Source organism: Hippopotamus amphibius, chromosome 13 (genome assembly GCF_030028045.1).
Source record: "Hippopotamus amphibius kiboko isolate mHipAmp2 chromosome 13, mHipAmp2.hap2, whole genome shotgun sequence".
Lineage (NCBI taxonomy): Eukaryota > Metazoa > Chordata > Mammalia > Artiodactyla > Hippopotamidae > Hippopotamus > Hippopotamus amphibius.
This window is the reverse complement of record NC_080198.1, coordinates 33,842,732-33,857,061: the sequence shown is the minus strand read 5'-3', so window position 1 is coordinate 33,857,061 and position 14,330 is coordinate 33,842,732. Positions and strand designations below refer to the sequence as shown.

Genomic DNA, 14,330 nt, shown 5'->3' with positions numbered 1-14,330 from the left:
CCTTGAATGCAAAAGGAACACATAAGAATTAGAAGGGAAAAATAACAAAAAATGACTTGAAAGCACACATACTTCATTTAGAACCAGCCCCATGATTTACTCAGTTCCCCATGGACTTAAAAGTTCAATATACACAAGATCCTGACCCCAGAGTTTGTACCCAGTGTCTTAAGTTGAAACAGTCATTTTCTTGAAAGTATCGGGCAGGATTTAAAGTGCTGGCTTCAGGATCTTAATTCTACTGCTGGAGGAGGGCCTTTTCTGAGCATATTGAAACAAGGGACTTGCATAAAATGTTTGGGGACCAGGATCATGGGAAGAGTCTTACTTTTCATCATTCATTCTTGATTTCATTTGAAATCAGCTTCAAACATACGTACATGTGGTTGGCTTTACCTTAGAGGAGTAAAAGCCAGCGTGGCCTGAATCCCAAGTTTCTTCAAAAGTCAAGAGGCACCCAGGCCATTTTCATTTTTCAAAGCTCCCAGTCTGTTATGAAATGAAAAAATGACAAAATATAGTTGAAAATGGCAGTATATTTTAAATATTTACATTTAACACATTACTTTTTTTTTAAGCTCTGTATTGGAATATAATTGCTTTACACTCTTGTACCAGCTTATGAGGTACACCAAAGTGAATCAGCTGTATTTATACACATATCCCCATATCCCCTCCCTCCTGCGACTCCCCCCAACCCTCCCCGTCCCCGCCCTCGAAGGCATCACCCATCATCAAGCTGATCTCCCTTTGTTATACAGCAACTTCCCACTAGCTATCTGTTTTACAGTTGGTAGTATATATGTGTCTATGCTACTCTCTCACTTCGTCCCAAATTCCCCTTTGCCCCCCCACCCCCCAACCCCGTGTCCTCCAGTCCATTATCTGCATCCTTATTCTTGACTTGTCACTGGGTTCATCAGTACCATTTTTTTTATAATTCCACATATATGAGTTAGCATACAATATTTATTTTTCTCTTTCTGGCTTTCTTCACTCTGTATGACAGACTCTAGGCCTATCCACCTCATTACATATAGCTCCATTTCATTCCTTTTTATAGCTGAGTAATATTCCATTGTATATATATATATATATATGCCACATCTTTATCCATTCATTTGTTGATGGGCATTTAGGTTGCTTCCATGTCCTGGCTATTGTAAATAGTGCTGCAGTGAACATTATGGTACATGTTTCTTTCTGGATTATGGTTTTCTCTGGGTATGTGCCCAGTAGTGGGATTACTGGATCATATGGTAGCTCTATTTTTAGTTTTTTAAGGAACCTCCAAATTGTTTTCCATAGTGGCTGTACCAGCTTACATTCCCACCAACAGTGCAGGAGAGTTCCCTTTTCTCCACACCCTCTCCAACATTTGTTGTTTCTAGATGTTTTAATGATGGCCATTCTGACCGGTGTGAGGTGATACCTCATTGTGGCTTTGACTTGCATTTCTCTGATGATTAGTGATGTTGAGCATCTTTTCATGTGTTTGTTGGCCATCTGTATGTCTTCTTTGGAGAAATGTCTATTTAGGTCTTCTGCCCATTTGTGGATTGGGTTATTTGCTTTCTGGTATTAAGCTGCATGAGCTGCTTGTATATTTTGGAGATTAATCCTTTGTCTGTTGCTTTGTTGGCAAGTATTTTCTCCCGTTCTCAGGGCTGCCTTCTTGTCTTGTTTATGGTTTCTTTCACTGTGCAAAAGCTTTTAAGTTTCATGAGGTCCCATTTGTTTATTCTTGATTTTCTTTCCATGATTCTAGGAGGTGGGTCCAAAAGGATCTTGCTTTGATGTATGACATAGAGTATTCTGCCTATGTTTTCCTCTAGGAGTTTTATCGTGTCTGGCCTTACATGTAGGTCTTTAATCCATTTGGAGTTTATTTTTGTGTATGGTGTTAGGAAGTGTTCTAATTTCATTCTTTTGCATGTTGCTGTCCAGTTTTCCCAGCACCACTTATTGAAGAGACTGTCTTTTTTCCATTGTATATTCGTGCCTCCTTTGTCAAAGATAAGGTGCCCATATGTGTGTGGGTTTACCTCTGAGTTCTCTATCCTATTCCATTGATCTTCCTTTCTATCTTTGTGCCAGTACCATACTGTCTTGATCGCTGTGGCCTTGTAGTATAGTTTGAAGTCAGGAAGCCTAATTCCACCAACTCCGTCTTTCCTTCTCAAGATTGCTTTGGCTATTCAGGGTCTTTTGCGTTTCTTAAGATTTCTTGTTCTAGTTCTGTGAAAAGTGCCGTTGGTAATTTGATAGGGATTGCGTTGAATCTGTAAATTGTTTTGGGTAGTGCAGTCATTTTCACAATGTTGATTCTTCCAATCCAAGAACATGGTATGTCTCTCCATCTGTTTGTATCATCTTTGATTTCTTTCATTAGTGTCTTATAGTTTTCTGCATGCAGGTCTTTTGCCTCCTTAGGCAGGTTTATTCCTAGTTATTTTATTCTTTTTGTTGCCATGGTAAATGGGAGAGTTTCCTTAATTTCTGTTTCTGCTTTTTTGTTGTTAGTGTATAGGAACGCAAGAGATTTCTGCTCATTGATTTTGTATCCTGCTACTTTACTAAATTCATCGATTAGTGCTAGCAGTTTTCTGGTGGCATCTTTAGGGTTTTCTATGTATAATATCATGTCATCTGCAAAGAGTGACAATTTTACTTCTTTTCCACTTTGGATTCCTTTTATTTCATTTTCTTCTCTGATTGCTGTGGCTAAAACTTCCAAAACTATGTTGAATAATAATGATGAGAGTGGACATCCTTGTCTTGTTCCTGTTCTTAGAGGGAATGCTTTCAGTTTTTCACCATTTAGAATGATGTTGGCTGTGGGTTTGTCATATATGGCTTTTATTATGTTGAGGTAATTTCCTTCTATGCCCATTTTCTGGAGAGTTTTTATCATAAATGGATGTTGAATTTTGTCAAAAGCTTTTTCTGCATCTATTGAGATTATCATATGGTTTTTATCCTTTAATTTGTTGATATGATGTAACACGTTGATTGATTTTTTTTTTTAAACAAAGAGTACTTATACAATGTAATTCAGCTCTTCCCAAGAAGTAAAGGATACAGTAAAGAAAAACTGAAATGCTCCATAGGCTGTGTGGTCCAGTAAAGAGATGCAACTTAAAACAGCTTCTCCTTCCAGTGCTATTGTTTCTCTGTGACTGTACATGCAATCTCTTTAGGATTTTAGTGTAGAAAGTCTAAGTTTAAGGCTTTTTGAATTGGAGGCCTGGGCCCAATGGCTTTCTGGCCCCTGGGAAGTATCCCAAAGCTGTGCTGAGCTGGGTCTGCAGGGAGCTTCCCATGGTGGTTCTTATTACTTATTACTGCTCACATACTGTGAGCATGTTTTCATCTTAAAACCTTCCTTCACCCTGCATTCCCTTCCTGCTATGCCCCAAATCCCTCCCTCCCTTCCTTCCTTCCTCCCTTCTTTCCTTCCAGTCTAGGTATAGGAGTCTAATCTGTTTTTTCAATACTACTACCAGGTTAATTTAAAGGTGACTTAAATTTCAGAACTGATCATATTGCTTTTATGCCCAATCAGACCTCTTCAGCTCCTCACCCCCACTGCAGTGCGCAGAATGTAGTGTTCCTCGGCCTTGCTCATTTGAACCCCACTTGCCTGCCTCTTTGCACCCTTTTCCCCCCACCACTGCCCTTCCCCATCCCAAACCACCTACAGCTCTGTAGACACATGAGGCTTCTTCCTTGGAGCCTTTGCTGCGCCTCCTCCCGTCGTTTCTCTTGGCCACTTGGCTGACTTCCACTCATCCTTTAACTCAGACTTACTGTCACATCATTTATGAAACCTTCCCCACACTGGTACCCCATTCCCTAGCAGAGTTCTCTCTCCCTGCTTTGAGTTGTCATAACACTTTAAACCTCTCTGCTCTTTGGTTTCGCCATGTGTAAAGTTGGGATACTATATGTGCTTTCCTTTATAGGATGGTTGTGAGGATTAACTGATTAAAGCACTTAGAACAGTTTGGCACTGGGATAGGAAGTGTGAAACTAAATAATTTGCTGTTATCACCTTGTGGGGACTCCTATAATAGCCCACATCACACTGTCCAGTTACTTGCTTCTCCTCCCCGCTGAACTATGGACATGTTGGTCATCTTCATGGCCCAAGCCTCTAGCATAATTCTCCTCATGTATGTAATTACCATCAGCATTGTCTTGTCATCATCATCAACAATAATAAGAGCTAACATTAATGGACATTCAGTATGTACCAAGAACTTGTGCCAAGAGTACTCTCATGAAGTAGCTGGAGCCAGGATTCTAAGTCAGGTTGTCTGACCCCAGACCTGCTCATTGACCAGCATGATATATTCCCTTCTAAACTGAAGTTGCCTGGTAAAATCTGGATGGATGGATACAAGGAGAGAATAGAAATGGAATTGAAATAGCTTTTCCCCTATTGAAATAGCATCACATTTACATAAAAATCTGTCTTGAGTAGGTAAAATCTGACTAGACATGGAAATTGTTCCATATTTCTCTGCTTTCAAGGAGAAAGAGAGTTTTCCTTCCCTGGCTACGGTTGGGGCCCAGGGGCTGGGAGCTGCCTGCACACTCACTGTCCTGTTCCATGTCTCACAGGTACCATTCATCAAAGGAGCTTGCTTTGGCAAACAGCTTAATTTCTGTGTTTGTGCCACTTTGAGGACATCAGTCAAACCTTTGATAAAGGCCCTTGCCTCATTCCATTTTCAGCCTCACTGATCACAGATTTTGCTGCTGAAACTAAAAAAGAGAGTGGTAGATTCTGAAAGCCAGTCCTTAAGGAGCAGGTGCACAGCCTTGTGTTTGAGAACATAAGGTTTGGAGTCCTTTCCTTGGCAGCAGAATTAAGTTTCACATAACCTCCATGTAACTGTGAACTTGAGGAGTTGTTCCAAGTTCCCCCATTTGGGAGCCAACTGTGGGAGGAACAGACTCTGTGGTCTTTTCTTCTTCCAGTCAAGCTGTGTTATGCCTCAAAATCTTGTCTCCTCCCCTGCCCCATCATCGTGATATCTTACATTTGTGGGGAATCCTTCAGGAATGTTTTGGGTATACATGCTCATCAAATTCACACATGGAGATATAGACTAAAGATGGTATTACTTCAGTTCATCGGATAAGAAAACCAAGACTCAGAGAAGTTAAGATTTTCCCAGAGCCAGGTAGCTACCGAGTAGGAAGATCTGGACTCAAACCCTTGTTCTTGGACTCTGAGACTGTTCTGATTCTACTGGGCCATAATGTTTAAAAGACCAAAAGCTTCCTGAGAGCCAAGACTAAGTCATCTCCTTCGTAGTATCCCACTCAGTTCTTGTTGCTTAATAGGTTCTCAACAAATACTAGTTAAACTAAACTGAGCAGAAGTGATGGAAACTTGTTGCTACAACTAGGATTGGAAGCTCTCTGTAGGGTAGTCATTCTCTCCAGGATTATCACCTTCTTAACTTGGCTGCAGCTTATCTTTCTTATTTTAGGCAGATGTTCCCATCTTCCTTGGCTAGTTGGACAATACTTTCAGTGCTCTGCCATTGTGCGTTCCAGTCAAAACCTTTGCGTCAGCGCTGGAAAGATGTCATTAAGGGCTAGAACAGAGTTTAACTCACCACTGTCAGAGCCCTCAGTGATAGGTGACTTCCACTGTGTGAAACAAATGTTCCTCCTCAAACTGACAGTTCTTTCCATCCTGGACTTTTCCTCTAAGGAAGTTAATAACAGTTCCACTGCATGCAGAGGGAAGAGTTCAGTTATCTTGGAACTGAAGGGTTCAGAGGGGACTTTACATGGTTTATGGTTAAATAGCCTTGATTTTGATAATTCAACTCTAAACTACTCTCAGGAGGACTACATAAGCTGAAGACCATGTTTTATAATGTTGACTCACTTGGAATACTTTACTTGGGCTGAACTATAGGGTTGTCTTTTCTTCCTGTCTCCTCCCCAGCTGTCTTGGCTGTTGGGTAGCCTTTTGAGCAAAGTTTGGCTGTTTCCACCTTCAGTATCTTTGCAAATGTTACATTTTGGCCAGTGTAGCCTTAGAGGTAGAACTAAATGGCTTTGGTTTGGAAATTGGCCACTCATGTTGATAACAGTTATTAATTTAATCAGCCTCAAATTGATAACAGGTACCTCCTGTGGAAACAAAGATAATTTGTTATTGATTGTGATCAAGTCTTCTGATGTAAATTCTAGGCTTATTTGGTCTGTAGAAGTCTGATGTAGTCTTATGCAATCTGAAGGAGACAGAAAGGGGGGTGGAGGAAGGGAAGAGAACTCTCCCCACATACACAAGATGTGTTTACTCTATTGTTCTGTTACCTGCTTTCTCTGGAATCTTTATAGATTAGCTTTTATAATCCACTTTGAAATGTTTGCTGTTTTTAAAGCAGAAGCAATCTTTGCAGCTTTCAAGCAGAAGGTCATTTTATACAAAATGTTCATTCGTGTGCAACAAAGCTTAGTTCTTCTACAGGAACAAAGAAATAATGAAGGCTCCTTAAAAGTTGTTTTTCTCTAAAGAAATGATCGTCTTGATAGTTGGTGATTTTTACGCGCCTTTTCTATTGGAATTGAAAAGTGAAAACATTTGTATCAATAAGGATTACTGCATATTATTAAGCTCTCAGATATGACTCTAACTGCAGTTTCAGTGTTTCAGAGTGGAGGGAAAGATGTCTTGAATTTCTTCTTGTCTAGTTGATGTCCATCTCTCCAGGTTATTCCTTTTGCCTGGTATATCACCTGATGGTCCTCCAGCCATTGATGTGGTCTCTGTGTAGGTCTCTGAGATCCAGCTGTTTCTAGAACAAAATCCTGGAAGTTTTCTTGTTTCCAAAACTTTGTTTGCAATGTTTCTTTGGGCTGGAACACTCTTTTAGCAATGTCTCCTTTTCCTTTAGGGCTCAGCATAAATGCCCCCTTTTTGGGGAAGGTTCATGGCCTATTGTTACCATGATTTGTCACCTAGCCCTTTATATTGAAATAGCTATTTTCCTTGTGCATGTCCTCCACCCTTCTGTTAAGCCACCTCATGATGTTCTGTGGCTCACTGGTGATACAAGTCCTTCAGTTACTCTATAAAAGCATCAAAGATTAATCTACACTGTTAGGAATAATAAAAACTCTATCCGGATTACAGAAGGGAAGGGATTAAAACACCAGACAGAATGGAAATGTAAATTTAAATCTTACTTTTTTCCCCCTAATGTAATGATTCTTAAACTGTTGGTTTCTGACTCTTCATACAAGAAAGGAGCGTTTGAAATTAGTCTTGGGAACAAATCAATCTCATTTTCTCCAGATTTCTGGACACATCTTTTGATGCACTTTACTGAGAACAGATTTTTCATTTTATTTCTAGGATCAATTGAGTTTGAAATCTGTGACTATAGAGAGGACCTGGGTTTCTTCTGTCCTTATCTCTTCAGATGGTCAGCATGTCAAGTTCAAGTCCTGCCCTGTAACGTGGTGCTAAGATAGTCTTCATTCAGTGTGCACACTGATTGGCAAAAGGTCTAACTCTTACTCCATCAAACTCTAGTCTGTAAAATAAAAGCCACTAACCCTTGTGTAAGGAAAAGATGAACAATGCCACACTGGGTGTGGTTGTGACAGTAATTGTTACTTGTACTTGATCACTCCATTTGGCTGCTTTTCTACATGTTTAGCTCTTGTTGATTTAAAGGAAGACTCATGTGATCTGTTATTCTGGTACTAATGACAATTTGATAACTAGCTCTAAGTTAATCATTGATGCAGCCCAAATCCATGTAATGATTACAGATTTTCCTTAGAATCCCTTCAGTTGAATTTAAGCATTATTTGAGAAAGAATTTTATACTTATTTCAGAAAAAAATGGCAATAAAAGCCCAGTATGAGTATTAAATATGTTCTTGCGAAACACGAAATGAAAATCGCTAAACATATTAAGTGCTTTGAAATCATTATCACATGATCACAGGATTTACAAGCCAAAGCTTCTTAGGTTTACCATAAGAAATAAAAATAACCTTTTTCTTTGCTTTTCATATGGTTTTTATATTTCTGTTTTAAGGATTTTTGGCCGTAATTGCTCCTGCTCCAGTTTTAGGGATTTTTATTAAAATTTTTTTTTCACTTGTACACAGTTTGTTCACTTGATAGAATCAGTAGGAGTCCAGTAGTAAGTTACTTTGGTTGTGGAATTGTATTTTCTATTACCCTTCCCACTTTTCATGGCACATTTCTTTCTATCTTTTCTCCTGTTAAGCGAAAATGATCAGGAACCAAAAATGAAATACAAGTAGAACAAAAAATCATTTTCTTTTTCTAATCCAATTTTTACTTTAACTTGGTGTCCTATTTTCCCCCTCTGGACCATGACAGAAAATGTGACTTCTCCAGTGTCTTTAACCCAGCCTTGATTTAAATGTTTCGGGGGAGGAAATGGGAGACTGTGCATTCTGTACTGTTGCATGGATATACGTGCGGTCATTGTAACAAGAAATAAAATGTGATTTTAAATGAAATGCTTTTATATTCCCACTATTCCCCTTGGCAGTTTTGCCTTCACCACAGCTATAAATACTATCCATGGTCCATGGCTTCTAGCATTTCTTATATATAAAGATAGCTTTTGTTTGTATTTATTCCACATAAAAGCAAGAGTTATTTAGAAATCTTAAACGTCAGTGTAATGTATATCAACTGATGAATTACAACTTTTTGGCTTGTAGGTGCTTTGTTCCAAGGCCAGGATGTATATTCCACTATATTGTTATCATTTTTATTAAATAAAGAATTGTTTGGTCATTAAGGGGGAATGGATATCTGTGGACAAAACTGCAGCTTTCCCTTACCTCAAAGCTCAGTTGTGAATACTAGTCTTCAAAGCCTTTTTTACTTCCAGTGTTCAGTTTTAATTAAAAACCACATTCGCAATTCTATAATACCATCTGCAGATCCAAAAGGGGAATTCATACAAGAGAAAATTAACTTATTATTATTAAAAGAACACTGCCTTTCTAATAGATGTAATAGAGTAACAGTTCTCCTCAGGCTCACTGGCAGTTCCTTATATAATAACTAAAATATTAGCACATTTAAATTGATTTTTCTAATAAAATAAAATAAAATAATAATTAAAAAAAAATTGATTTTTCTTACCTGCAAGTAACAATCAAACTTATTTTAAAAACATACTTAATTTGACTTAGATGATAAGGATATTTGCTCAGAAAGAGTCATTCTGGGCTGTTATTTTCTACTGGAAGCATCAGAGTTGGAAGTTGAGTGGTTTTGATTTTGTTAATGATGATTCAATTTATTTTTATTTTGTTAACAATAGGAACTCTGTCCCCAGGACTACTCTGTTTTAAGTAAATTTATGGCGCATGATTTCCTTCTTAAATAACATTTCTTTTAATTCATTTATCTTTATAAGAGTGTTTCAAAAGAAAGATCAAGTATGCTTTGTTCTTTCCAAAAGATGCATAGTTCTTGATTAGCTGTTGTGCATAGCAGCTGAGCCTGTTCTTGGGCGGCGGGGTTCCCTTGAATTCTCCAATAAAATGTAGGCCTGTCTCCTGTTGGTATCAGGGAGCAGGTTGGGAGCACCCCATGGCAAGAAGCGTATGTCCTTTCAAAGAGCCCTGTTCCAAAGTACTTCCTTGCTTCACATGAGACGGTATTATGTGTGGCTGCCAGCTGACTATCTTTTTCTGAATCATATCCTAAAGCTCTGTGGTGAGCATGATTGGAAAATATCTTTATGGAAACAAGAAATGTGTGAGATAAATTAAGTTAAAAAAAAAAGGCATGCAGCAAATTTAACTTGAAAACAAATGTAAAAAGTGGCCAGCAGGATTCAAATTCTCATGGACTCACTGCTCCACACAAAGAACAGTGTTCTGGCTGATGTCGGTGGTTTATACAATATTATAGAATTGCTTCCAACGTGTTATCTTCTTGTGCCCCATGATTTGTATTGCAATATTTGTAGTTGAGATACATTTCATGTTATACACAAATTTGTTATTGGCATGTATGTGTGATATACATATACATACATATAAATGTAAATAAAATGTTATATATGAAATGCATTTCATGCTGTGTTCTTTCATGATAATTTCTATTTGCCTATTATTTCCATCTTGTTCTCTTTTTTGTTGGTGCTCAACTGCTTTATTATTTTTTTGTATTTCCAGTTCTTTACTTTTTTCAGTTTTGTCTGTCTTCATGATTGAGAAATTTTATTTTGTTCTTATCTTTCAATCATTTGTCCATTTCATTGACATTTCTTTTCTGGGTTCTCAGGGTACTTAAGACACCATGAAAAAACTTCTATGAGTTTAAGTAAATATGCAGTCAAAATGAATGGGGTTTTTTTTTTTTTTTGATATGTAAGTGTTCAGACATGCATAATATTTATTATATATACTCTATAAAGCTCGATGTGTAAATGATTTCATGATACATGCATATAAATTCCAAATCTGTTACATGATTAAGAAAATAAGCTCTCACAAACACATAGATTTGTTAAATCACTGTTAGTCATTTATCTTTCAGGATCCACATTGATACATTTGCAAATTGTGTCAAGTGATCACAGGACGCTAACAACCTTCATTGACTAGGATGGTTCCAAGAAGACAACGACCTATTGAAAGTTTGGGACAAATATGTCCGATCTACATGGATAGTGTCTCTTCTTTTTTTATGTTTTTCATCCTGTTTTATGCCTTTCTTCTATAAAGTATTTTATGTCTTATAGTGAAAATACATACATATATATGTATATTTATATATACACACATACAGATTTTAAAAAGATAAATGAGATTTAAGAAACCTTGGAGGGTTGGTGGTACCCATTAATCAAGGGATGAGTGCTATTTGTAGTCAGTGGCTCTCAAACTTTAGAAGCTTCTGCATCACCCAGAGAGCTCGTTAAAACAGATTGCTGGGCTCAGCCCCAGAGCTTTTGATTTGGTAGAACTGGAACGGAGCTTGAAAATGTCAGTTTCTAACAGGTTCTCAGGTGAAACTGGTGCTGCTGGTGGGGGACTCCACTTTGAGAACCACTGATCTGGGATTGCCTTTTCATGTGGTTGGGATGAGAAAACTGAGAATCAGGGGAAGGGCTTGCCCAAGTTTCACAACCTCAGGGGGTTGCATCTTCACTAGAATTAGAACTGGGTCTTCTGGTTCTGGCCCTTGGGTCTGTTCTTTGACCAGAGAAGGAGAAGCCTCTTTCTGATGATCTGAAGAGAGTGTGGGAAACTAGATTGGCCACCCCTCCCAGATTCCAGTCTGTGGGCAGCACTGTCTCTGGCTGGCCTGTCACTTTCTTTGTATGACCTGTGGAGAGAGAGGGCTTTAGTACTCGTGCTGGTGCCTAACTTACCCAGATATATTTCAGTCTCTTTATTTCCATGTCCAGTTTAATAATTATTCATGGGACATTTATCTGTCGGTTTGTGATCATTTAGGGATTAATACTAATGTCATCATTTTCAAAACATGTCCTGTTAGACTCAGTTCTATAATATGTCAAGAAAAAGCAAGCTAAAGGCAGCATAGGCTACAAGAATAACTGGGGGAAAAATAGAAATGGTTGAATTTTTTACTTGGATCTAAGTTTTTGCTTTTAGTTCAATAAAATTTCAGTGAAATATTATTTCACTAAATGAGTTTTCTGCAATATCCTGTAGCCTACATTTTCATGGTGGGAAATAACTTATTGTGGGAAAGTTCAAATTAAAGAATAAATGATTTACTCCTTGATGTTAAACGGAATTTTATGAAATTATTTTCATAATAATATGAATTGGTTGAATTTAGTTGGCTAAGAAGGATAACAAGTTACGTATTTATAGATGTTGCTTATTGATTTAATTTTAGTGATGTTCTTATTGGGATGCAGATTGTCAAAATGGCATTGATGTACCATTAAATTCAATAACTGTCACCTGATAATTATGTACCAGAGCTGGGTGCAGAAAGAATTGACCTTAAATGATTGAGGGAATTAAAATAAGTACTATTTCCAAACCAATAGGGAAGAAAGTTAGCCCACTTAGAGTTGGACTCAATTCAGTTCAGTAAATCTTGGCTAAGTGCCTTCTATGCTTAAGAAATGTACTTTTCTAGGTAGGTTTTGGAGTCCTCAAGGGCCAGTGTCTGAATTTTTCAAAAGTGGATGCAGAAATATGTGCATTTATATACATATATGATTGGATGATGAGAGCAAAAACTAGATTTTGATACTGATGTTATTTTCAGTTTTGTGGGAGCAAAGGCACCAGGTCACAGTTCACATGCCATTTTTGGGCAGCAGAGAAACTGGAGTCTTTTTATGTTGTTGAGATGGGGTCCAGGCCACACTTCTGATCCTTCACGTTGCTTTCTGTTTTTCCAGCGTCTTGTGGAGGCTGCAGAAGAAGCACACCTGAAACATGAATTTGATGCAGACTTGCAGGTAAGTGATTATAGTTTGAGTGAAATTGTTTTGTGTGTTTACTGTCAAAGGAGAAAACACTAGGTATACTGGGAGCATCAGGGCTCAGAGGTTCGGAGAGAAGGCTTTTGAGAGAATGGCATAGGGTTGAAATAAATGTGCCTATTTCTTGACAAGACAAGACAGGATAGCGATTCTCAACCATTTTCCACTATGCAAGTTATAACAGGTGATAACACACACTTACATGCACGTAACCAGGTTTCCTCTCTAATTCTGGGGGAGTTAATCAGTCAACTGACAATAATCACCAGAGCTTTTAATGGTAAATTGATAAGGTAGATGGCAGAATATATCCAAATCCCTCTTCCATGGCTACATTTTGAGTGACTGAAAGCAATGTTGTTATGTATGGATCTAACCTTGAATTGACTGTTAATAGTATTTAAAAATTAAATCATTCACAGACCTGGGATTTGAACATCTGCATAATAACTTTCTTGTGGCTCTCATATCTAATCATGGCACAGCTGTATCTTGTTGAGAAGGATTTTGATGCTGTCATGTATATAGAAAACAGTAAAAGGCAAGAAGTGAATTGAATAATACTTGGAGGTTCCTTTGGGTCCCTCCAGAAGGAAATTTTATCTGTATTGTCCTTTTGAGTTTGTGACTTTTCCTCACTGCTAGCAAAACAGGGATGAATCTTAATTCCTTACGTCTGTGCCTTGCTAGAACATATCTCTTCTAGTGCCATGTGGTCACAATTAGGAAATAGTGTTTATATTTTGCTATGTTTTCATTTATGTGGAAAAGATAAATCTTCAAGCACAGAAAAAGATGGTGATACCAAAGATAGTTTTTGGCTGTGTCTCTGTCCCATAGATGTACCTCTTGCAAAAGAATGCACACGCAAATGGGATAATGGAGGAAAGTTTAAGAAAGAATATTTACAAATGCATGGTAAGAGAAAGCAACAAGCAATGGTATTGTACCCCTGGGCAAGCCACACTCCTAGCCTGAAGGAGCAAGGGGAAGGAGTGGTTTCTGGAACCCAGGGAGAGTGGCTATATGGAAAGGGTTCTTGATAGAGAGATGGTGAGCTGGTACGAGTGGAATCTGGGAAAAAAGATACACCAATAACTGTCTCTAGCCTTCTGATCTCTTGCTGGTACCCACCATTGGCTGAATCCAACTGTTGGTGTTGTTGATTTCATTCAGATTTCTGAGGCTTTGGGTAGAAAAGGGTAAAGAATGGGTCTGGAGGGGAGACAGAAAATATCAAGCCCACCATTGGGGGGCCATTTTCAGTCAAAGCACCCAATGTATGAAGCAAATAGAACCAAGAATGTAGCCAAGCATGAGAGGCTCCAGGGGGAGGTGGAGAAGCCCTGGGGACTGTCGGTAACACCTGGAGAGGATTGGGGAGCCAACCTTGCTCTTTGAGCAAAGCTACAGAGAAAGGGCAGAGACAGCTGTAAATAGCAAGAAGCACCATGCCTTCTTACAGCCACACCTGCCTGGCAGCTCCAGGACGACCCAAGGACCATTTGTTGGCCACGTTTGTCTTAAGTGTGCCTCTTCATCAGAGGGTTTGGACTTCTTAGAGTGGACCAGAAGGGATTTGATGAAAGCATCAGGAAGTACCTTTGTAAGTGTGAAGATTGTAAGGATCTCTTGAATGCGTTGCCAAGGGAAACTCTCTCTCTCTCTCCTTGGGAGTTCCAAAAGCCTTTTCAGGAATGTTCTGGTTGTAAGTGATAGAAATTCAACTCAGATCACTTTAAATTTGATAAGAATCTGTGGGTCCAATCTGATAATAGACAGACCGATAAATAAATAAAGAGAAGGGAAGGCTCT

The 14,330-nt window shown here is 38.5% G+C and overlaps 1 protein-coding gene across 1 annotated transcript in view; it reads left to right on the top strand.

The window, feature by feature from the left end:
* CACNA2D3 (calcium voltage-gated channel auxiliary subunit alpha2delta 3) overlaps positions 1–14,330 on the top strand; it is a 781,884-nt gene that overhangs the window by 216,792 nt on the left and 550,762 nt on the right. Inside the window, exon 4 of the mRNA XM_057705866.1 lies at positions 12,432–12,491. Coding sequence (XP_057561849.1) covers positions 12,432–12,491 — 60 coding nt within the window. The remainder of the gene's footprint in view (positions 1–12,431; positions 12,492–14,330) is intronic.